The sequence below is a fragment of the Myotis myotis genome, unplaced genomic scaffold, assembly GCF_014108235.1.
Source record: "Myotis myotis isolate mMyoMyo1 unplaced genomic scaffold, mMyoMyo1.p scaffold_m19_p_5, whole genome shotgun sequence".
Lineage (NCBI taxonomy): Eukaryota > Metazoa > Chordata > Mammalia > Chiroptera > Vespertilionidae > Myotis > Myotis myotis.
The window spans coordinates 44,337,285-44,362,004 of NW_023416357.1; the positions used below are offsets into that span (position 1 = coordinate 44,337,285).

Below are 24,720 nucleotides of genomic sequence, written 5' to 3' on the forward strand. Positions count from 1 at the left end.
GCAAACCCCTCAAAAACCCTGCTGGAGAAGTCACTGTCAAGGACCAGCTGCATCACAATTACCTGGGGCTTTTGTGAACACACTGTTCCCAGCCCCAGCCTACTTAGAGTCATCACTGCTGAACTACTGTATCCATGGCCCAGGAATCTGCTCTTGTTATCGTAATCTCAAGGTTTACTGTAGTTCACATAGGTTCAACGTTGCCCTTAAAGATTAGCGACACTTTGCTTATTTTCATGTATTTCTTGAATGAGTGAATGGAATTCATTTTCTCAAGGCACAAACTCTTCTCTCCAACACTACCAAATACATGCTTATGTGATCATGAGTATTTACCACTCCTGCCAATAAAAACATTTGCTCACTTGTGTGCGTGCACACACACACACGCACACACATGTGTGCGAGCTTTTTGAAAGTTCATGTTACATCACTTTGCTTTTACAAAAGACCTATATTGTTTCAAGGTGCTGTAGTGTAAGGAAGTGAATTGAAGAGGACTTAAAAATATTTCATTTATTTCCAGAGTTGGCATCCTCTGTACCTGGTCATTGAAATAATGGCATGAGACATGAGGGAACAATTTTTTTAAGGAAAAAACAAATATGAATATGGCTGATATACTAAGTAGATTGAATAGTCAAGTGATGGCAGTGATCTGAAGTTTCTTATACGCATATTCACTCTTCATTAGATGTTGGGGTTTAGGGTGAACTCTTAGTTGACGATCTATGTAAAGTCACTAGGCAATCAGCTTCTCCACACCATTTAATTGCAGTCATAAAGCCCCACATGGTGTTTTAGTTACTAGAAGTAATTTCTGATTTTAAAATTGTTTAAATCTTTTGTATTTTCTGCTTTCCCCGCAAAGGGAATATGTATAATTCAAAATAAATCCTCTCTAACCCAAAATAATTGCAAAGAGAAATTTTAAAAAATATATATTTTATTGATTTTTTACAGGTAGAAAGGGAGAGGGATAGAGAGTTAGAAACATCGATTAGAGAGAAACATTGATCAGCTGCCTCCTGCACACCCTCTACTGGGGATGTGCCCGCAACCAAGGTACATGCCCTTGACCAGAATCGAACCTGGGACCCTTGAGTCCGCAGGCTGATGCTGTATCCACTGAGCCAAACCAGTTAGGGCACAAAGAGAAATTTTTAATTGATAAAGCATACATATAAAATACAGAAGGCAGAGAAAATTAGCATAAGTTTCTTTTAGAAAGAAAAGAGAAAAAGATGAACAGAGTTTGATGTATGCCAGAAATAGGAGAAATTACACCATGCATCCTCACCAAACCAACATGGTGCCAACAGAAACTAGTAATAGGTGGGAATTTATTGGCAAGAAACAAACAAACAAACAAACAAACAAACACAGCAGGAAGCAGGCACAGAGCTTGCTAGTGAATGGGAAGATAATTTATTCTAAGGAAGCCACCATATCTCCTCTGCCTGCCACACACCACCCGTAGGGCAGAGAATGAATACAGCAGAGGGAGTCCCATGAGAACGTACAAAACCTCTCAGTAAGTGCTGCACCTGCCAGAGAACTGTGACAATGTGACGTGTGGTCAGAAACCTTGGGAAACACATTGCAGGAAAACATAGTCCTTGTACCTACCCTCAGGTATTGACCAGGTACACAGTTTTGGTATCTAGACATTGAATCTGTTCATCAATGTGTAATGTTTACTTGCCACTGTGCGTGCACCTGTGTGTGCACACACGTGTGTGTGTGTGTGTGTGTGTGTGTGTGTGTCTGTGTTTGTGTCTTGGGGGGGGGGTGAGAGAAGGGAGGGAGGGAGAGAGAGAGAGAGATGAGAAACTAAATTGTCTTCTGGCTATAAAAATTCTGGGAATATATGATCTGCCTAGGTTTTCATGTGGGTTGTAATTGTCTATTTTTTAATTTCACAGTGTGTGGACAATATACGGTGTAATGGTTTAATGACTATAGTGTTTGAAGAGAATTCCAAAGTCACTGTGCCACATATGATTAAGTAAGTGGTGTAATACTTTCCCTTGCATTTTAATCAAGATCAAATTGGTAGAGAATGTGAAATGATGAATAAAATATTGCTTCAGTAGCATTCTGCTTCATATTGTGAATGTTTCTTGACAGTAAAATGATAATTCATGACATGCTAATATAAATAAGACTATCAGAATGGCTTTTCAGACGTATAGTTTATTGACTCACAGCATAGAAACATTGGTTTTCACGCTGTGACATATGCCTTCACTCAGGAAAACTTACTGAGATTTTCAAGTTCAGTATAAGAAGTTGTGACAGCCAGATGTGTCCAAGGTCAGAGGTTGGGTAAAGGTATGGCAGATGCTTTGGTGTCTTCCCAGTGGGTGTAAATCTTATCCCTCAGATTTGGTTATAGAAGTATGTTTAGATTTCAAAAACACATAATAGGAATCATATGGCTGTTCCATGGTACCATCTACCCACTGCCTGTGCATGGACCTGTCCTAGGGGCTGTTTCCCAGAGCTGCCAGCCTGCTCTCTGTTTTCTTAACAAAGTAAATCCTATACTTTCAAGTGATCAATAGGGAAACTGCCATTTAAAAAGAGAAACTATATCAATAGCTATGTGCCATAGCTCTCTGTATTAATATTTTCACCTCTATGTACTTTTGTCTTTCTAAATTCAGAAATTGTTTTGGGAATTTGTAGCTGACCAATTTGTTAATCTCATTCTTTGGGGTATTTTCATTCCAAATTTTAAGAATAAAATGTATTTATAAGAGTAGTTGTTTTATATTTTTAAAATTAAAAAATGTTTGTCTTCTATCCCTTTTTTTGTGGACTCTGTTGGGGTCTGAGCTATTTTTGCTAAGGCAATAAATAACATTAACTTTCCTCTTCATAGGTAGTAGTTCTAATTAGCATGATTCTAATGGTAAAAATTTTAAAACATTAAATATTGTATTAGATGAAGGCAGAGTACATTATGCTAATGTCATAATCACTATAGAAAAAATGATGAAAGAATGGTAGTATTTTAAATTACAAGTCAAATTTAAAGATATTTGCGGTAGGATTATTTTGAAACTCTAGGGCGAAGATTCCTTTAGTGTTCAGTTTTCTAGGTTTTTAGTTTAGTATAGTCTTTTTAGAACCAGATCAGTTAAAAATATGTGATGCTGAGATTAAAACCAAGCATGGACTATTAAGTCAAAAGGTCCAAATTTAGACTTAGTTTTATAATTCACATTATTGGGTTAGAATTTTATTATGAATTTTCTACTCATGGGATTCTTATTTTTATATTTCACAATATAATATCTGCTATTGTTATTTGTTTAAAAAGTTCTCTCTTAAAGGTTAGACAGTCATGAAAGTCCAAACTGCTTTAGAATGAGAATATGTCAGTTGGACATGGTTGCCTAAACCCCAGAGCAGCTGCATACCCACTATTTACATATTTTGTTGACTTTAAAAAATTAATACAGATAAAACTTCAGTTTTGCACCTGACCGGTTATGGCTGGTACCCAAATGCATCTTCTGTCCCCTATGAAGGCAGTTTGACCAGCGTCCATGTCCAAGCTTGTTTGTGTAACTATCTCCCATACAGATCAAGACTTTCCTGCCTTTGGGTACAGAGGTGACACTTGAACGAGTAGGAACCATTCTCCTGTAAGGACAGAAACCTGTATCTTGAGCTGTAAGGATTTTCTGATAGAGTCACACCTATTTTGATGCCATCTGTACTATACTAGAATTATAACCAAGGCAGTTTCATGTATTTCATATATTTCTTTCTCCTATTTTCCCTGCCTCATTGAGCCTGGCTCTCCTCAATCAGACAAAGGGGGATGATTTTGTAATTTCTACTTCTTATGACAGTCTCCTCCACGGCCCTCTTTTGCCCTAAATTCTGTATTCTGGCCTCTCTGTGCATCTCCTTGGCAGTACGCCATGGGGGTGGGGCGGGGAGAGAATGACATTTTTCAGAGTTAAAAAAGTTATCCTATCTTCATTGTATCTTGTTACTGACATGACATCACTTTGCAGGCACTCACTTCCTTTGAAAACTTCCTAATTATAATAGGTGATATGAGTTTGATGTTTTAATATTTTTTAAGTGTTTACCAAAAAGGAGTTATTATCATAAAAGGCTTAAGTAACAACATTATATCGTTCTTGGGAGTCCCTTAGGAAATAAAGACCTTGTTCAATAATAAAAGAAAATTAAATAATTTCATATTTTCAATTTCTTTTCTTTACTTAAAATGAATGTGATTACAATTTTGAAGGACAGTGGTGTAATTAGTCAGTTTTATTTCAATTTCATGTTGGCTACAACATATTTTATCCTCCTAGTGTTTTGATTAAAGTAATTATAGTCAAAAGATGCAAATCTGCCCAGCCAGTGTAGCTCAGCAGTTGAGCATCGACCCAGGAACCAAGATTCTTGCTCAGGGCACATGTCTGGGTTTCAGGCTTGATCCCCTGTGGAGGGCGTGCAGGAGGCAGCCAATCGATGATGTTTCTCTCTCATCAATGTTTCTATTTCTCTATCCTTCATCCTTCCTCGGTCTCTAAAAAAATCAATAGAAACATATTTTAAAAAAGATACAAATCTCAAAGTACAATTAAAATGCAAGATCGTGACATTTATTAGGTGAAAATATCCCTTTAAGTGGTATTTTACATTTATGTATATAGGTTGAGGTTTGCTTTCCTTTAATAATAGTTAACCTCAACCTTCCTAGAAAATAGAGTTCTTTGGTGGAAAACGGTGGGAGAAAAAGTGAGTACCTCAGTCAGGCATCTTCAGACAGACTGATTCATAAAAGTCTCTAAGGTCTTTTTCACAAGTGAGAAAATTAAGAACCAGAAAAGTATAGTTGGTTGAGTGGAAAAAAGAGCCATGCAGTTTTCAAGAATCCCCAAAGATGTGCATGTGCATTTTCAAGATCAGTAATGAGACTGAAGCTAGCAGCCCGCCCTTAGTCAATTCCTCAGAAGGGCTGAGCAGCTCATTTAAAATGCCATTTCAGGCCTGAAAAGGAAATCCTTCCACCTGCACTGAGCTTACTTTGGGGTGGGAAGTTTCCAAGAGCAAGCTAAGAAAGCTATTGATTCCTTTTTATCCCAAAGAAAATAAATATATAATTTGAAACCTCTCGAAGTGCTGAAAGGGATAATTAAGGGCACTCACACAACAAGCCAACTGACTCTTGGCAAGCAATTACCTCATTGAACATCACTGGCCCTGTAGCATATCTTTTAATCAAGTGGTGAAACCCAGGGCTCATTGACCGCCTGCTCTGAGATGCTGCAAGGAAGGGATCTCAGAAGGGAATGTGAAAGCTCAGGGCAGTCCTGGCAAAGAGGGGCATTTCTCTGAGCCCCCTGGGATTCAACCTCTGCTTCGACGTTTTTCCTCTTACCAACTTTGCTTCTCTGCGGGCCTCTTTTGCCCTTCTTGCACATGCACACCACTGGCTGAGGGCTCTGAGCGAGGCAGAGGGACTTGAGGGCTGCTGCAAGTCCTCTCCTCAGTCTGCTCTCCACAGGCTCCCAGTGGATCGATCAGCCCAGTCAGGTTGAGGAGCAACCAGAGGGGAGGTTTCATAGGATGAGAAGGAGCAGAGCCTTGCAGCAACCTCTACAAGGGTTCACAGCCGATGTTTCACCCATTACTTTTTTTATTGAGGTAAAATTGGTATATAACATTATATTAGTTTCCGGTATACATTATAATTTGATATTTGTAGACACTACAAAATGATGCACCATAAGTCTAGTTACTACCCATCACCACACAATTGACCCCCTTTGCCCATTTTACTTTAAAAAATATGAAGACGTTTTTAATACTGCAAAATAGTGAAAAGAAAGCCTTTTACACAACTTATGGATTAAACTGTACTCATAAAACAGATTGCCTTAAATGCATTAATAATCCAGGAAGAATGGAGTGAACTAAGTGTTCAGTTCAAGATGTTAAAGAATGACAAAATAAACTGCAAGGAAAGTGTAGGGAGGAAATAAGATCAGAACAGACATTAATAAATTAAAATATAGAAAAATAGTAGAATTGGTAAAGAGCCAATTCTAGAGGGGAAAATTCTTTATATTATCATCTATTAGTCAGTCTAGTCAAGAAATAAGGGGAAACACAAATGCACAAAATTAGAAGTGAGAAAAACAACAACACACCACAGATATAGCAGTGATATCTCTCTCTTCCCCTCCCCTAACCCCTCTGTGAGGAGAATGCCATCCATTAGTTTTTAAGGGCATTTTTGATATTCTGATTTAAGGGCATAAGCAAGGCCCCTCCTAAAGAGGGCTGTTGGCCTCATTTTCTTAATAAAACATGATTGAACTAGAGAGAAGGTAAGGGTAGCAGATTATGCCACCTCAAAATATGCCACTTAGTTATATTGGTTATTTTGAGCAATAGGAACTTGAAAAACAGCTGACGCCAGAAGAGCCTTTCTCTAAACTTCCTTTATCTGCTTAAAGACAGGTCCTCCAAAAGGTACTTAATTGCCATAAATCCCTTCCCAGGGAGTTTCATCAAACAGAGAGGATTCACCCTTATCACAGGAGAGGAGGCTAGACATCAGTACCACTCCCAGACACACTGTCTCACACTCTTTTATCTCCCATCTATTCTAGAAACCCATTCATCCCCCCCCCCCCACCCCACCCCCGTCATTTACTCTTCTTTAAGTGACTGCCATTCCTCCGCCCCTTTCCCTGTTAAGATGATGTTTCATCCTGAATCTAAGCCACCTCAGGGAGTTACTCGTTTCTTCTTGGGTAACTCCCAGGTATCCATGTTAATAAAATTGTTTGTTTTTCTCTTGCTAATCTGTCCATTATTACCGGGGTCCCAGCCAAGAGCTCAGAAGGGCAGAGGGAAATTATTTTTCCTCCCCTACAGAAGGAATCCACAACATGAATGAATGATTATTATCTTCTCCACAATCACTTCTGACCTTCCTAAATTATAATGGCATGGTCGATGTTTTTAAGGCCTGCCTTGTTTTCTGTAATGTGTCATATCAACATCTTTTATCAAATGCGGTGGGAGGCCCTTACCCCAGTGTGTGTTTACCGGTGTGTAAACACTCCGTGGTCGAGAGGCACGTGTCCTGGGTTTGTTCTCACGCTCCTGCTTTGTGCGCAGGTCTGATGCCCGTCTTCATAAAGACGACATCGACATTTGCTTCAGTAAAACACTCAACTCCTGCAAAGTGCCCCAGATCCGTTATGCCAGCGTGGAGCGCCTCTTGGAGCGGCTGACGGACTTGCGGTTTCTCAGTATCGATTTCCTCAACACCTTTCTGCACACCTATCGTATTTTCACAACGGCTGCCCAGGTGCTGGCGAAGCTTTCTGACATATACAAGAGGCCTTTTACTTCCATCCCGGTCAGGTAGGCCCGGGGTTTGCCTCTCATGAAAGTGTGGCCTCCTGGTTCCTGGGTCTCCCCTCCCGCAGGTGAGCAGCCCGGCCCTGCAGAGCTGCCCTGAGGGTATTGTCTTGCCTTCGAACAGTAGAAGGGGGTGAGTAGAGGTCTCAGATAGGTCTCAAGGGAAGAATGTGAGAATCCTATAGTCCCCAGCTGGCCTTGGCTTGCTCTGTGATTACTTGGATTCTAACTCCGTTATTTGAGGCGTTTCTATTTTTTTTTTTTTTACAGTTGTGTTTTTCAAACTTGAATATGCACAAACTTTAATATGTTGTGCAATTGCAGGCTCTGATTGCAGGTCTGGAGTGGAGCCCGAGTCTGCGTTTCTTGTCTTTGGACCACAGTTTAGTAGCAGGGGATTAGACATGGCCTAAAAAGTGTCTGTGTTCCTTTGGCAAGTGTGTGGAATACAGGTGGCATTGAAATGAAGGAAACCCAGCAACAGACGTGCGATGATATTGTGGCCTTTTAATGTCGGGAACATGTTCTTGAATGACATCGGGGGAATAATTTTCACTTGGCTACAATCTGTTAATAGCTTTTGCTCATATTTCCAGGTCACTGGAATTGTTTTTCGCCACCAGCCAGAACAGCAGAGGTGAACATCTGGTTGATGGCAAATCTCCACGTCTGTGTCGCAAATTCTCTTCCCCACCACCCCGAGCCGTGTCCAGAACATCCTCCCCAGTGAGGGCCAGAAAGCTGTCCTTGACTTCTCCCTTGAATTCAAGGATAGGAGCCTTGGACCTGACCACCGCCTCGGCGTCCAGCAGTCCCACCACCCCCCACAGCCCTGCTACGTCCCCACCGCCGCACACTGGTAAAGTACCGTTGGATCTTAGCAGAAGCCTCTCTTCTCCAGAACAAAGCCCGGGATCTGTAGAAGAGCGTGTAGATAACCCCCGCATGGATCTGTGTAACAAGCTAAAACGAAGTATTCAAAGAGGTATTATCCAGCTGCCACACCCCGTGTTCGCTGGCCACCTGCTTCCCCACTGTTGCTTCTGGAACCCTAGTTCCCTTTTTTTATGGCTTTCCTACTTCTGCATAGAATGTAGAATGTATGCAATGAGTAGTTAGAAGGAAAAACTCCTATAGTTCCCTCTAGCTTTTGTGGAAAAGAGATCAAGGTTAGTTCTCTTACTGCCTTCTATAGTAAAAGCTAACTGCGGTCTATGGAAGAATAGCATTATCTGAATGGTATTATTGGAAGGTTCTTCATGAAATATGATGAAGGCTGGTTGGATAAAGAGCCTACCTAGCATGATACTCTGCATAGAGGTAGGTTGGGGGCACCTTCACCATGAATTTGGCACTTAGAGCCTTCTTCTTCTGCAGTGTCTGTCTTAAGCACCTGTACTGCTTCCAGCCTCCCCTGCAAAGGATGCTTTAGCCTGGAAGCATTAAGATGGTTTCTTCAGTTTAGTTACCAAGGCAACACTCCATGTTACAGCAGAGATATGGGAAGAAAAATCAAATCTGAGACAGCATTTATTGTCCTTGGCACCCAAAATGGTTTTTAAAAAGGGAGATTAAAAAAATAGTAAAATTTTAAAAAAAGGTAGATTCGATTATTTGTTTTCTGATTAAGTTCTCTAAAGCCTTCCTATCACACTTAAATACATTCTCCCTGCCAAGGCCTTCAGACCTTATCAGACTTGGATACTATCTCCCTCTCAACCTCTGCTCCTGCTCTGCTCCCTCATCTACTAGGCTCTAGTCACATTGATTTCCTTTTTGTGTCTCAGAAACATCTCAATCATTGCTGCCTCAGGCCTTGGCATCTGTTCTTTCCTCTGCCTGGACAGTCTTTCCCCATCTAAGCTCCGTGAGGTTAGCAACCTTATCTATCGTGTTCACCTCTGAACATTCAGTGCCTTGGCCAGTGCCTGGCAGGTAGTAAATTTTTGTTAAATGAATGTATCAAGCAAAACTCTCAGTGAACTGTTTGAGGGTCTATAGGGTATCGCCTTACCTTCCTCAGCATGGTACAGTGTAGATAGGGGTCGGAGGAGGTGACCCTTGTTGCTTCAGTAAATCCAGTATGTCTGTAATGTAAACAAAAAAAGGTTTCACAGCCAAATTAGCAAACAGCTTTATTTATTATTTTTTTTTTTGCTGTTTAATAATTGATTTACTTCCTGATAACAAAATAAAAATTGGGCAGTTAATCAGACAATGTGTCCAAATTTCAAGGAGGATCACCCACATGGAAGCAGAGACCCCTGCTTGTCTATCTGCTTGAAGCTTCTATGTACTTTCTAGCTACGATCATTAATATAAGCTTCCTGAGTGAAGTACTTAATGGAATTTTAACTGGAGTGGTTGTCATCATCAAAAGTAGAACCCTTTAAACAAGAAATTCTTTAATTAAATTGACAAGTTAGCAACTAAGGCGGAGGAAAGGAGGAAGATAATTAAAAAGTCATTAGAACAACAATTTTCAGCAGAATCATGATGGATTCTTCTCAGGGATAATGAGGCAGAACACAAGCTGACAAGCGCCCGTGGGGTTTGATCCAGCACCTGTGCCTGGGCACCTCCACAAATAGGATGACTTAGGAAGGCTTTCTCAGCCCCCCTCTGCGGCAGGTGCCCTTAGAACGACAGGAGTTTCCCAGAATGTGGGGAGTTCTTTCCACTCCTTTATGGGATTGCAGTAAATAGAGGAGGAGAAATCTGAAGATAAGTCTAGTAGATTCTTGTGTTATTTTGAATTCGAAGAGCTTCAGGAATAAGCATCTGAGTGCCAGACATTTGTGGCTCTGAGGCTGTGGTTTGATTGCCTCTGGGGCTGGAATTAGAACGTGGCAGGTGTGTTCAAGAGTCATTGCTTCGCCTTCTCTGTGCCAGTTGTTGTGCCACAGTGTCCATGGTGGTAGATAAGATGGTGCCCTGGCCCCTTACACTCCAGTTATGTGGAGAAGATAGACATCACATAACTGGAAGGGCAGGTAGTACAGGAGATGTAGACAGAGTGCCCTGGAGGCTGAAAAGCACAGGAGATCATGTCCGGTTGAGTAGAATCAGGACATGTCACTGACATGAGCCGGAAGAATGGATAAGTGGGTTGGAAATGGGTGAACATATGAGCAAAGGGCTATTGTTAAACCCAACTGGTGAAAGCCATTTTTGAGGGCAGGAGACATTATTGCTTCTGAAGGGACAGCTTTTATATATATACTAGAGGCTCAGTGCATGAATTTGTGCACAGGTGGGGTCCCTCGGCCTGGCTGGCGATCTGGGATGATCGGGGCTCTGGCCAGGGGGAGGGACTGCGGGAGATTGGCTGGCCGCAGGAGGTTGGCTGTGGAAGTGCATTGACCACCAGGGGGCAGCTCCTGCATTTAGTGTCTGCCCCCTGGTGGTCAGTGTGTGTCATAGTGATCGGTCAACTGGTCGTTTGGTTGACCGGTCGTAATGGTCACTTAGGCATATATATATATTAGAGGCCCGGTGCACAAAAATTTGTGCACTGGGGGGGGGGGGGGAAGGGGAGGTCCCTCAGCCCGGCCTGTGCCCTCTCTCAGTCTGGGACCCCTCGGGAGATTACAACCTGCTGGCTTAGGCCTGCTCCCGGGTGGCAGAGGGCAGGCCCAATCCCTAGGTGCAGCCCCTGGTCGGGCTCAGAGCAGGGCCGATTGGGGAGTTGGGGCTCCGCCACTCTCACACTTAGGGCAGGGCCGATGGGGAGATTATGGCTCCACCCTGTCACACACAGAGCAGGGCCGATCAGGGCGTTGGGGCGCTGCCCCCTGTCACATACAGAGCCGCAGGGCAATCAGGGGGTTGGGGAGCTCCCCCCATCAGGCACAGAGCAGGGCTGATCAGGGGGTTGGGGCTCCTTCCCCTGTCACGAACAGAGCAGGGCGGATAGAGAGGTTGTGGCCCCGCCCCCTGTCACACACAGAGCCGCAGGGCGATCAGGGGGTTTGGGCGCTGCCCTCTGTCACACTGATCCTGGTGCTGGGAGGCCTCGCGGCTCCGCTGATCCTGGTGCCGGGAGGCCTCTCAGCTCCGCTGATCCTGGTGCCGGGAGGCCTCGCGGCCGCTGATCCCGGTGCTGGGAGGCATATTACCCTTTTACTATATAGGATAGAGGCCTGGTGCACGGGTGGGTGCCAGCTGGTTTGCCCTGAAGGGTGTCCTGGATCAGGGTGGGGGTCCCCACTGGGGTGCCTGGTCAGCCTGGGTGAGGGGATGATGGCTGTTTGCAGGTGGTCACACCCCCTTCAGGGTGGGGGTCCCCACTGGGGTGCCTGGCCAGTCTGGGTGAGGGGCTGAGGGCTGTTTTCAGGCTGGCGGGTGACTGAAGCTCCCAACTGCTCCTTTTTTTCTTTTTTTATTCTGGGCCAGCTTTAGCTTTGTGGCTTGGCTCCAGCTCTTAGGCCTCCGCTGCTGAAAGTAGGTTTCTGATCTTTGCTTACAATGTTGGGATCCTGCTGGCTGAAGCCCGACGGACTAAAGCAGGTTTCTGGGGTTTTGTTTAGCTTCTATATTTGTAACATAGTTGCTTAGAGTTGCAGCTCAGAGGCCTGCAGCGGCAGGCGGGGAACATTGGAGTCCTCCATCACTGAAGCAAGCAAGCCTCATGTTAGTTTCAAGCTGCCTGGCTGCCGGCCGCCATCTTGGCTGGCAGTTAATTTGTATATTTCCCTGATTAGCCAATGGGAAGGGTAGCAGTCGTACGCTAATTACCATGTTTCTCTTTTATTAGATAGGATATATAAAAGAGAAAGGTAGAAGGAGAGATAGAAACATCAATGATGAGAATCATGTATCAGCTACTTCCTGCATGCCCCCCACCGGGGATTGAGCCCGCAATCCAGGCATGTGCCCTGTGCCCTGACTGGGAATGGAACCGTGACCTTCTGGTTCATAGGTCGATGCTCAACCACTGAGACACACCGGCCGGGCCAGAAGGGGCAGCTTTTTTCCAATTCTGATGCCATGTGCAGCCCTGCAGAGCAGACCCTGTCGCTAGTCTTCTAGGGCTTTCTAGTATTGAGGCAACTTGAAAAAACACACAATTCTCCTAAAAAATCATTCTTCTCTTTTTTGTTCTTCTTGTTCTTCTTTACCATGTAAACCATTTTTAAGTGTATAATTCAGTATCATGAAGTATAGTCACACTGTTCTGCAACTAATCTCCAGAACTTCTTCCTCTTGCAAAACTGAAACTCTATACCCATTGAACAGTGCTCCATTTCTCTCTCCCCCAGCCCCTGGGAACAACCATCTGTTTTCTGTTTTTAGAGCTTAATTACTTTAGATGCCTCATGTAAATGGAATCATACAGTATTTGTCTTTTTGTGGCTGGCTTATTTCATTTAGCATCATGTCTCAAGGTTCATCCATGTTGCAGCATGTGCCAGAAGTTCCCTTTATTTTAAAGATGAATAACATTCCATCATATATATATATATATATATATATATATATATATATATATATATATATATATATATATTATCTTTTCTTTACTTGTTCTTCCTCTGACAGACATTTGGGTTGCTTCCATCTTTTGCCTATAGTGAATAATGCTGCAGTGAATAGGGGAGTGTAAATACATCTTTGAGATCCTGCCTTCAGTTCTTTTGGATATCTACCCAGAAGTGAGATTGCTGGAACATATGGTGATTCAATTTTTAATTTTTTGAGGAACATCCATATATTTCCCATAGTGGCTGCACCATTTTACATTCCTACCAATAGTGCACAGAGTTCCAATTTCTCTGCATCCTTGCCAACACTTATTATTTTCTGTTCTTTTGATAATTTCCATCCTAATGGGTGTGTGGTAAGAATTTTTCCTCTTTTTTTGTAATTTCCCAGAGATTTTCTTTTAATTGGCCTAGGGCCTAATATATCAATATTCATTTTTCTTTAATAGAGAAGCCAAAGAAAAATCTATTTCTTTTTGCATTTTAGTCTAATATGTGTCATAGTTGTAGCGGTCTTCAATTAAGCTTCCCATTGCCCACCATAACTAATTCTTTTACTTTGACTCAGTGATTTTCAACAGGTGTGCCACAAGAATTTTTAAAACATGCAATACCTGACTATTTAGCCAGGGGCACTGACCTTTTCCCCCTTAGATTATCAAATAAAAAATGACAACAGCCATCACAGCCATAGCTGACTGGTGTGAATGAATCAGAGTTATAACTTTTTTGTCAGATCAGCTAAAAATATATTTTTTGGTGTGCCGCAGAATTTTAGTAATTACTTTGTGTGACATGAGATGAAAAAAGTTGAAAATCGCTGCTTTAATTTGTTATACACAGATTTATTTATTTATTTATTTGCATTAGTCACCAAGTTCCCTAGTTCTAGTTTTCAAAGCCCAAGCCCAGAGTTTATGGTGATGGCCCAATGCCATATCATAAAGCCTGCTCAGCTGACTCTAGGATGGAGGGAGGTATGGTCACTAGTAGGAATCAGTAGTTTTTTCTCTGGAGCAAGTTAGACTCAGGGAAACCAAGATAAATGAGAAATAACTAGATCAAGCTCTTGGGGAAGGACACCGGCAAAGGCTGCAAAGACTTATCAGTGCAGATGCTGGACATAGGTAGGATCATTGTGGGCACAGCTAGTGGTGACTAGAGAGCTTGTCATGTGGCACCATCGATCATTTATGACCAGGGGCCTTCGATGGGGAGAGCCATGAATAACAGTGTGGTAGAATTATTAGGTTCTCTCTCGCATTACAGAAATAGCTGAACTTGAGGGCTTGATGCCTCCATTCATCACTGGATTTCCTCAAAACAAATGATTTGCAGTTAGATTGTCAAGGGTTAGTTTATCCACATGGTTCATGGGTTAGAAATGTCGCTTTGATGTGCCAGGTCCTGGCTAAATGCAGAGCTCCTGTCACTAGGGTGAGGGGAAGTTCAGGATTGTGTCTAGACGAGCCAAATGGCCCTGAATAAGGTGCATTAGAGCCAGCCTCTACTCCAGAGGTGTCAGTGCCCCTGCCCACCCACTCACTCACCCCCTTCTCTCTCACTTTTACCATGACTGCCCCCCAGCACTTTCATTAAGCACTTTGTTCTTGGCCACTTCTATGCATCTTTATTCCCACACCCCCTGCCCCCCGTTTCTGTAGCTGTCTTCTGGTGACTTTTAATATATTTACTTCCCATTTTGTTCTTAAAAATATTTAAGGTGGCTGTTCTAATAGGAATGTGATACAACTGGATTAAAAATAAAATAACAATAAAGATTTTTTTAATAAGTTGCTAGTGTAACACAGCAACTTAATTGATACTTCTATTGAATTTTAATTAATTTAACTTTAAATAGTCACTGTTTTGACAACACAGTTTTAGCAAATGTCATTTCTCCAAGGAGCTCCTCATTTACCCTTCTCATAGAAAGGGATCTAGAAGCTACTTATTAATTTTATGTTATCTTTTCTCTGAAAATTTGCCTTTATTAAAATATATATGAACAAGTGTACAGAGAACTCATGCCAGCAAAATAATTAAACAACTATGTAGCAATAATCTACACATTAAAAAAGATTACCTTCAAGAGCTAAAAAAATTAAAAAATAAAAAATAAATAAAATAGACAAGGAAATCAGGCAATGAAAAAAAACTGTGGGAGGCTAAGTGTATGGTTAGTGGACAAATGAATACTGTGTGGTCCTCTGCAGTTCCCAGAGTTGCCCTGATTTTGGTTTTGGATGTAATCAGTTACATGATTCCTATTGAAACCTAAGATAGATTGATGTGCGGGCACATCTTTTTTATACTGAGACTTGAGAACAATTTATCCTGTGGGTCCTTATCAAGAAAACACTGTGAGTAGGAAGCTTGGAAGTAATTCTGGGGGTCAGGGGGCTCTTTGTCGTTTTTCTGAATGCTGAAACAAAGGAATTACAGACTTAGTTTTAATTTTATTTTGCATTGGCATATGGTTAAATTGGGTCATAAGTAGTTCTAGGAAAGTCAGGGACGAAACACTACTTCAGCATCAGTCAGACAAGCTCAGAGTAGGTGTGTGCGCATGTGTGGGTGTGTGCGAGTGTGGGTGTGCGCATGTGTTCACGTGTGCGTGCAACGGCTGTAGAAGTCAAGAGCGCTGCTGTGCTAACTCTACTGTCTAGTCTTGAAAATTCCAATTGGCAAAGAAAAGGGAGACCCTGATCTGCCTTTCATTTGAAAGATGTTTGCTTGTGCTTTGCATAATGTTAACACTTAAAACAGTTGGCAAACTTGAATAAGAATCCTGTGCCAACTGTTTATACATTTTCTGTTTTTTACTTCAGGATAAAGCACTACACAGCCTCATTGCCTAATGCCAGCTCCCCCCATTAGGCCCATACTGAGGCAGGGGTCTCTCTCACTGCGGTCCAGCTATACAGTTTCAGGGTGCGCTCTTTGAAAAATGCTAGTGACCTTTGTCCAGTTTTATTGTCATTGCAGTTATAATGCCGGCCTTGCTATAATTCCTAGCAAGAGAACTTCAAATGACAAGAAGGGAAATAAGAGAAATAGAAAATATCTCTAAAAATGAGTGACACTGTGAGCTGTGAACCTGGTCCTTCGAGCTGTTCTGGGCTAACCCAGCATTCATTCATGCTCTCCTTTCTTGCTCGCAGGCAGCCCCACCTTCTTTTACCCTGCATTCTTCTAAAAAGCACAAATATCAGCCCCGCTCACATCCAGACTCCATCCAATGGTGGAGTCTTAATAAAGATCAAAGCAATGGCCGGCAAGAAGAGAGAGCCCAGGGCAGGAGCTCACTGAATGGGGTCCCTCGCCCAGTCAGCATTCACTTGGGCCTCAGCTGTGCAGCCTACCCCGAGCATCACTGAAGGGCCCTCATCACTGGTGTCTGTTTCTGTGTTCTTGGTTTGAAAATTGCCTGCCTGTGGGCTGAAAGTGCTCCCAATTTTAGCATTTGTTTGGAACCAGCTCTCCCACTCGTCCTGTAGACAAAGCTGTTTGCATGGAACTTGATTAAAAGTGAACAGGCCAGAAGGAAATGCTTTGCTCCCACCATGCTGGCATGGTTTCTCCTCTTTATAGGTGTCGATCAGCTGACAGTGTTATTCTTAGCTTTCCTGTTCTTCCCGTGGACATTCGGGGCCTGTCCAGCTCTCTCACTGGGAAGTTTTGGGGGCTCAATGTAATTGCTGACTCAATTTTCTCATTTGCCTCGGAGAAATGAATGGTTGGATCAGAACAAGGACATGTATTTGATATTCTGCTTGTTCTTGCAGAGCAGATGCCTTCCGTTACTGAATTTTGAGGGAGTTATTTAGAAAATAATAAAACTAACAGCTAAGCACTGGGTTTTTTTGGTCTGCATCCTGCATCATTGCCAGCTTTGCTGTAATTATGTCATTCAAGGAAAGATGCTAACCATTTCCCTCCCTTGGCCTTTGTGTGTTTCAAAAAGGCAAAATTGTGGCCATATTTCTAAGGGAGTAAATCACATGCAAGTGTGAAAATGGCTTTGTATAAAGTCATTAGGAGTTTTGTAAAATTTAGAGATGAAATCTTGAATGGAATGGCAAAGGGAGTTGTTGAGAATATTTCTGCTGACAGTGGTCATGTGAAATCAGTGGAGGTGACACAGATTTTATTGGTTAATGAAAGTCCAAGGGAAAATAAATGAAAGAATTGTTAGAAATTTATGAAATTTCTGTAGTGTATTTCCTTGAAAGAACTCACACAATGTTGTAGTTTTACCTGACTAATAAGCCACATGCAAACATCAGTAATAGCCTCGGTGTGACCCTAGAATGATGTGTCTTTTATTCATGGGATGCCAGCGCAGTGAAGAGGCTCAAATTATCTCAAAACCTCCCAACTGTTCATTGTAAAACTCTCCTCTTGCCTCCTGCTGATCTGTAGCTCTGGGTCTGGGCTCTCCACTAGAACTTCTGGGAGGAAGGAAATGCTCTCTGTCTATGCTGTCCAGGAGTGCAACCACTGGCCACATGTGGCTACTGAGCACTTGAAATGTGGCTAGTGCCACTGAGGACCAGAAACATTTTAAATTAACTTTAATTTTAATTCAGGTCTATGTGACCATATTTGGCTAGTGCTACCAGTTTGCACAGCGCAGCTCTAGATCCTTAGGAGTCCTCGGGAGCCACATTGGTAGAGATGCAAACTTCAGTTGGCTTAGAGGGGCAGCCCTAGCCAAGAACTCGTGAAGTCCCAATTTTGATCCCAGACTGATTTATGCTCTGCAAAAGTTCCTCTTTCCCCATTTGAAGTAGGTGGAAACGTTCTGGAGGGCAGGAGACCGGCTCCCCATCCCCTGTTGTTTTAAACATCTGCTGTTGTGTTGGACAGATGGGGCTACCTGGAGTCAGTCAAGCTCAGCAGGGTCAACAAGACATGGGTAGGGAAGTTCTACACTTAGATTTAGTGTCATCAGCATGCTGCAGGAGGAAGGACTCAATTTCAGATGAAACCCCTCTGAAAATGTAGGCGAATGCTTATTCTCCATAACAAACTTTTGTGTTTTCTATGCATGATACTGACAAGAAGCTTCTAAAAGTACGGCCTGCTTGTTAAAATTCACGATGTTTTAAAGCAGCAGTCCTAGAGTCCGCCCCCGTGGAGCGAGCAGCAGTGGAGAGCTCCCCTGCGGTGGACGCCACGGAACTTTCACCTGGCAGGTCGCCCTCAACGCCTCGGCACCTGCGCTATCGCCAGCCTGGAGGTGAGAGTCAGAAAGGGACTCGGAAAGAAGAAGTGAAAGATGATTTCTAGCTTCTAGGTCTTTTGTTTGCCTTACTATCTCAGATATGAAAATCATTTAGATGCAAATAATATCACTATTGAACCCGGTAGTAGAAAAATAAATGGTTAGAGAATATGCCATTAGTTTCACCAATATTTATGTGACCCATTATTGCATTGCACTTTGTGTGGAGTGATGTGAATCAGCGGGACTGTACTCGCCGATTGCCAGTTGAAGAATCTGTTTAAAACAAGAATTTCAGAATCTTATTTTACCAAAATGTTCCCAGACTCTGATACCTTGCCATAAGTGTGTATCAAATAGGCTCATCTGGGACACCACAATTTTTGGGCTAAGCTTATGAAGAACAGTATTTCATCTAAAAACAAGGCATAGCTGCAAGGGACCCTAATCATTATTGCTAGTGGAAGAAACCAGTATATTTTCTATAGTTATGAAAATTGGAAAGTATTACCCATTCATTCATTTTAGAACATGCCAAATGTCCTCTAATTGGAGGAAAAACCATCAGAACAGAAGATAAAAACCTTTTCTCTCTTCATTTTCCCCATTGCTCAAATAATATAGCCAAATAACAGTTGTTTTTGAAATGTTCCCTTCTCTCCTCAAGCCAATTATTTCAAGTTGGATGGGGGAAATATACAATTATGAAACCAGATTCTACTCAAGTAACTGAAGTAAAATGTAAAGACATGGTTTTGGCTTCAGTACTTGTGCTTCAAGTAGGGCAGTTTAGCAAAAGATAGAGGAGAGTGCATGGCTCCAAACCATCATTTCATTTATAGCCTCAGCCAAGTGCTGGAAGCTGTCATCACTGCCATCAGCTCCAAGCCCAGCTAGCCTGGGTCAGGCTGTTGTTTGATTTGCCCTGATGGATGGTAGACCTCGAGACTGATTTCAGGCTGCTGGTCAATTATGGGTCTTAGATGGTTCTGGTAAATGAAGGTGACAAACCAGACTTTCCTGGCTTGACGTAAGACTATTATATAATTAGCCAAATCTCTTTACCATTCTTAGAGCCTTGGTCAATCCAGGCCTTGGCGACTTTTTTGACTGTTGCACGTGGGACAGACCCCCTTGAGTTTCGGGCCAAAGCCCATGGAAGCAAACTCTACCAAGGCAAGAATTAGATGCTATTCACTTGGGTAGGACTCTCTTTTCATATGTTTATATTTATATAAGCTTTTTTTTTTTTTTGGAAATCTGCATTCTGTTTGTGGATTAACTGTCTTTTGCTTTTTCCTTGATATGACTAAATCATAGTGACATAGGAACATAGGAAGGAAGCAGAAATCTATATTATGGAGGATCCAAATGGGAACAGTATCACACATTTTCTCACTGTGTATCTGAAATTTTGACTGTTCATCTGACCACTTGCTACCTTGTTCCCACACATGTTTTAAGGCTACTGCTGAGAGGGTAGAGCTTTTCCGTGTCCTTGTGTGTAGGTACATTAACCAGCTCTCTGCGTCCCCTCTTATTTATTTTAAGCATGACTGTAGAACTTAGGGGCAAACTATTAAAAAACCCTTCAGGTCACAATCACAGTAACCTATTTTCACTAAAAGCCTGAGGGGGGAAAACAGTGATGTTGGCATCAACATTATCAAATGCTGTGTGTAAAATATCCGAGGAGGGAGAGGGACTGCAGAATGGTGCTGAGTGCATTTTTTTTTTTTTAATTTTAGAATGCATTCCTACCTTTAAAGGTGTTTTGAGAAGAAAATTATGTTGGCAACATGATGTAGAATATTTAAAAAATGCTTTTCAGATTGAGATATAATTTATATACCATAAAGTTCACACATTTAAAGTACAATTTAGTGGTTTTTAATATATTCATAATGTTGTGCAGCCATACCCACTATCTTATTTTAGAACATTTTCATCACCCCATAAAGAAACCCTGTATCCATTAGTCACTCCTCATTTTTATTTTCCTCCATTTCCTGGCAAATATTAATCTATTTTCTGCCTCTATGGATTTACCTATTATATAAATGGAATCATATAATACGTGACTTTTTGTGACTTTCATGTAGCATAATGTTTCTAAGACTCGTTCATGTTGTAGTATGTATGTACTTCATTCCTTTTTGTGGCTAAATGATATTCCATTGTATGTATATACCACAGTTGGTTTACTCCTTCATCAGTTGATAGACATTTGGTTGTTTCTACTTTTGGGCCATTACGAATAATGCTGCTTTGGATAGTCATGTGTAAGTTTTTGTGTGGACATATGTTTTCATTTCTCTTGAGTATACATGTAGAGTGGACTTGCTGATGTAGAATCTTATTATTTGCCTATTAATAAGGAAAATATAGAGCATTTGACCTAATTATTCATTCATTACAGAAATGAAATGAGAATTTTATTATAGACTATTATCCTTCTGCCTCACCATGCCATTTCCATTCTTTTTCAATAACCAGGACAGATGGCTGACAGCTCCCACTGCTCTGTTTCGCCTGCTTCTGCCTTTGCAATTGCCACAGCTGCAGCAGGACACGGGAGTCCACCGGGTGAGTAGGGGCCAGCAGCTAAGTACAGACATAAGGCAATTCATATTAAATCATTGATCTTTGCCTGTCAGTCTTGTTATATACTTGTTAAGAATGCAGATTCCCACATTGTAATAACTATGTATGGCACCAAATGGGTACTAGACTTATCAGGATGATCACTTTGTAAAGTATATAAATGTCTAATCACTATGTTGTATACCTGAAGCTAATATGATATTGTTTGTCAACTATAATTGAAAAATAATATTGGCCTGGCCAGTGTGGCTCAGTGATTGAGCATCGACCTATGAACCAGGAGGTCACGGTTTGATTCCTGGTTAGGGCACATGCACGGGTTGTGGGCTCGATCCCCAGTAGGAGGCATGCATGAGGCAGCCGATCAATGACACTCTCTCATCATTGATGTTTCTATCTCTCTCTCTCTCTTCCTTCCTCTCTAAAATCAATTTAAAAAATAGAAAAGAAAAATAATATTTAAGAAGAGAATGCATATCCCCAGCTGCCATTCTAAGTCAGTGTGTCTGGGGTGAGAATGTTAAATAAACACCTGAGGTGAGTCTCACACAGGTGGTCTATGGTGACACTTTTGAGAATTTCTGTATCAGAGAAGGATGTGTTGTTTCCCCATGTTTTATGGAGTTCTATAACCTTTTTAGCCATATTACCGAAAACATATACTAGCATTTCCCTTTTAGTTGAGTGCAATGCGAAAGGCATCTGCAAGGTGGGAGGGAAGTCTGTGGAGGGGGGAGGAGGAGTGAGCTATTGCTTCAACTGACTCATAATTTATATCCAGTAGCACCTCAATGCTTTCTGAGTTGCTGTTAGTTAATTTTCAGGGTAAAGCAGGAATAATTAAAAGCACAGTATTTTAATAGATGAAAAGCATATTCATTGTCTCTGTCCTCTTCTCTCACATGCAAGGAGAACACTGTGTTCAAATAATTCTGTATGTGGTTTCAACAACCTTGTTGCTGTGAATGGCTGCACCTAAACTAACCCAATGGGTGCCGATTGTCATCCTTTGTAGATCAGTGATTGATGAACCGTTGTTCACCTGCCACAAAGGAGGCCATTTCCAAAACCTATGAACCTATATTCAACAATAGTAACTCGTAGCTACTATCTGTGAATTTTTTCTACAATGAAGTAAGAACAAAGAAAGACGTTCTATAATGAACATGAACTACCGTAGTAATGATATGTATTCCATCTGAATGAAAACATTTGCAGATTGACCACATTTTACTTCAGTATTTTTGCCACACCCACTGCATTGGATGTGGTCAGGCAAATTGGGGTGTTTGGTGATTTCTGTCCTAAACATTTCCAAAACCGACCACTGTCCTAGGGCTTAGAAAAGGCCCCCACACGTTGAGAGGCCCTGAAGCTTGAGCCACATTGGCTTTCTGGTAAATCTGCTTATGAGTCCAGATCTTTCTAGGAATCATTGCAGCTACAGGAAATTTTGTTTGTTTGGGAGTGGCGATGGGTGGACCAATGACCATCCGTCAGTAAAATAAGAGCCCTTTTCTCTGGTGGGAGCTTTAACTCTATACAAGATTGAGATAAAGGACAATGGACGGGTCTTGTGTGCCACCACACTGATTGCAATGTATTTTCAAGCATCTGCTTTAAAATAGAAACTAAATGAGTTCTGCATTAAAGCAGAAGCTGAAATGCATGCATTTCAGATGGCTGCTGATGTAGGGAATCTGCAGGTGCCATTTGGATATAGTTATGATATGAATAGAAATGCAATCTAATGAATACACACATCAGGGCACATCATGGCACTCACTATACACCTGAAGCTCTAGGATTAATTATAGAGTTTGTGGTATGATCTAAAATGAAATGCGAAAGTGTGGGGTGGGTTATTTTTATGGCAGTACAAATAATGGCAGTGGAGGTATGGCAAGCAACTCTTGATTATCTGTGAGCAGATTATAGCTTTCACCATTCTATGAAAGTCAAAGTAAATTAACAAAATAGAGGAATGGTTGAATGCACGTAAAGGAAAATTAATGGCGTAGTTTACAATTGCTTAGAGAAACAGTGAGTTCTCTATTGGTGATTACTTGGTACTTGTAAAGTTTTTTCTTCTATCAAACCACTCAGATCTGTGTAGTCAATAGTAGATCCCAGCTTGATGTGAATTGGTCCTGGACCTGTTTTAAAAAATACTGATGCTTGGCCCCACTCCCAGAGATTCTGACTTGATTGGTCTGGATACATGCTGGGCATCAGGATTTTTTAAGTTCTCCAGGTGATAGTAATATGGAGCCAAGGTGGGGAACCACTGGACTAGATAGTTGCTCATGCCAGGTGGCCATTGCCTTCCCTCCCTGGGAACTTGCTCCATAACAAGCTAGATCATGTGGCGCACGATGTCTTTGATATGGCTTCCAAGCAGACCCAGGTCCTTGTTCCAGCTGGCTGGGCACCTTCTTTCCTGACTGTGTTGCACTGCCAAATTCTCTTACTTTGTGCTGTTCTTACCTGGGCTCCACGCAGACCATTCTCCTCTATTACTGTCTCTCCTTGGCAAAGGTACAATATGGTTGATTGTCCTTGTTCACTTCTTGGATTCACGCACATTGCTTAATTGCTCCTTGATCCCCTTACAGTTTCATCCATTTTAGGGCCAGACAAGTAACTGCAGCAGGGGCTAGAGAGCTGATCCCTGGGTAAAGGGGTAGCCCCTGATCAGCTCCCCTTGAGTTTTGCCACACAAGACAAACTAGGGCTATCAGATCTGTTTTCTTTCTTTCTTTAAAAATAATCTAGGAATCTGAATATTTATATGAAATCTTCTGGTTTTAAATTGTGGAAGTGAATTCTTATTTTTAAAAAAAGAATACTGTCCAAACTAAATACTTCTGTGGACCGACCACATTTGGCTGAGCCACCAGTATGCGACCTCAGATTTACTGTGACCACTCATGGCAGGAGTGTCCGTTGACACAGAGAAGACTTCCTGGGACATGCTTACATTTTAGCAATGGGCCCCTGAACCTCCTCAGTGCCCTCACCCCCCACTATTTCCTATTCCTTTGGCTGGCTTCTTTATAGAAAGTCCGTCGCTTCTTGTCCACTGTGGCTTGACCACTTTCGCTTTCACAGGGTAATCTTTTCTCAGATCTGCATGATGACCCATTGTTCATCCCATCACCAAGGAAAAGGATAATGGGGACCATCTTTCTCCATCTTATAGATTCTGAAGCAAGTGTGGGACCCAGAGTGGTGGAGGGCCTTGCCCCGGTTCTCAGTTACTGAGAATGAGGCTCAGATCTGTCTACTACCAAATTACTGCTTTCTTTGCCCTGCTATTGCCTCTAATGCTACATTCACTTCAAAAAGAACAAGGTCTTGGGAAACTTGAATTATTTAATTTTCTTATTGCCTCTTGACCCCGTCTCCATCTGTAGCACACCCATTTCTTCCCAGCTTCTTCTCACATCTGTGCCCACCTGCATTCCTCTGACAGATACAATAGCGGGGCGATGCGCATTGGTCACATTAGCAATCTGTGGGTAGATTCTTACTTGTCTAGCAGTTGGCACTGAGGGATATGTGATTTCTTCCACAGAATTGCAGAAACTAGAGCCTTACTACAATGATATAATCTAGTCAGAGGAAGCATTTATCTCTGTGTTGAGAATTGGATTAAATTTGTAGCGAGATATTGATTACCAGGAATTAACTTAATGTCACATCTGTACCCTGCTGTCTGTAGCCTCTTTCAGGATTTGTGAGAACACTCAACTCTGTTTAAATAGCTTATCTATTTATTGAATGAACTTATAAGAAAGGCACAGAATATGGGCTGTTTCCAATGTCTGTCTGACAAGCTAAAATTGTAACTTCAGACAGGAATCACAAATTGATTTCTGTTTCTAAACCCAGAAAGTTAATATCATGTAAACATTTTATTACAATGATTCTCAATTGGGTGCAGGTAGGTGGAATGAGAACAGCCAGGGACTTCTTCAAAATATACCT

The 24,720-nt window shown here is 41.9% G+C and overlaps 1 protein-coding gene across 2 annotated transcripts in view; it reads left to right on the forward strand.

Annotated features, from left to right (window-relative positions):
- Nucleotides 1-24,720, forward strand: part of RASGRF2 (Ras protein specific guanine nucleotide releasing factor 2) — a 183,526-nt gene that overhangs the window by 100,522 nt on the left and 58,284 nt on the right. Inside the window, exons 13-17 of one of the 2 annotated variants that reach the window (XM_036310218.1) lie at nt 1,926-2,008; nt 7,168-7,416; nt 8,010-8,398; nt 18,016-18,141; nt 20,623-20,712. In XM_036310218.1, the coding sequence (XP_036166111.1) occupies nt 1,926-2,008; nt 7,168-7,416; nt 8,010-8,398; nt 18,016-18,141; nt 20,623-20,712 (937 nt within the window). The remainder of the gene's footprint in view (nt 1-1,925; nt 2,009-7,167; nt 7,417-8,009; nt 8,399-18,015; nt 18,142-20,622; nt 20,713-24,720) is intronic. The other variant, XM_036310219.1, reaches the window with a different exon arrangement.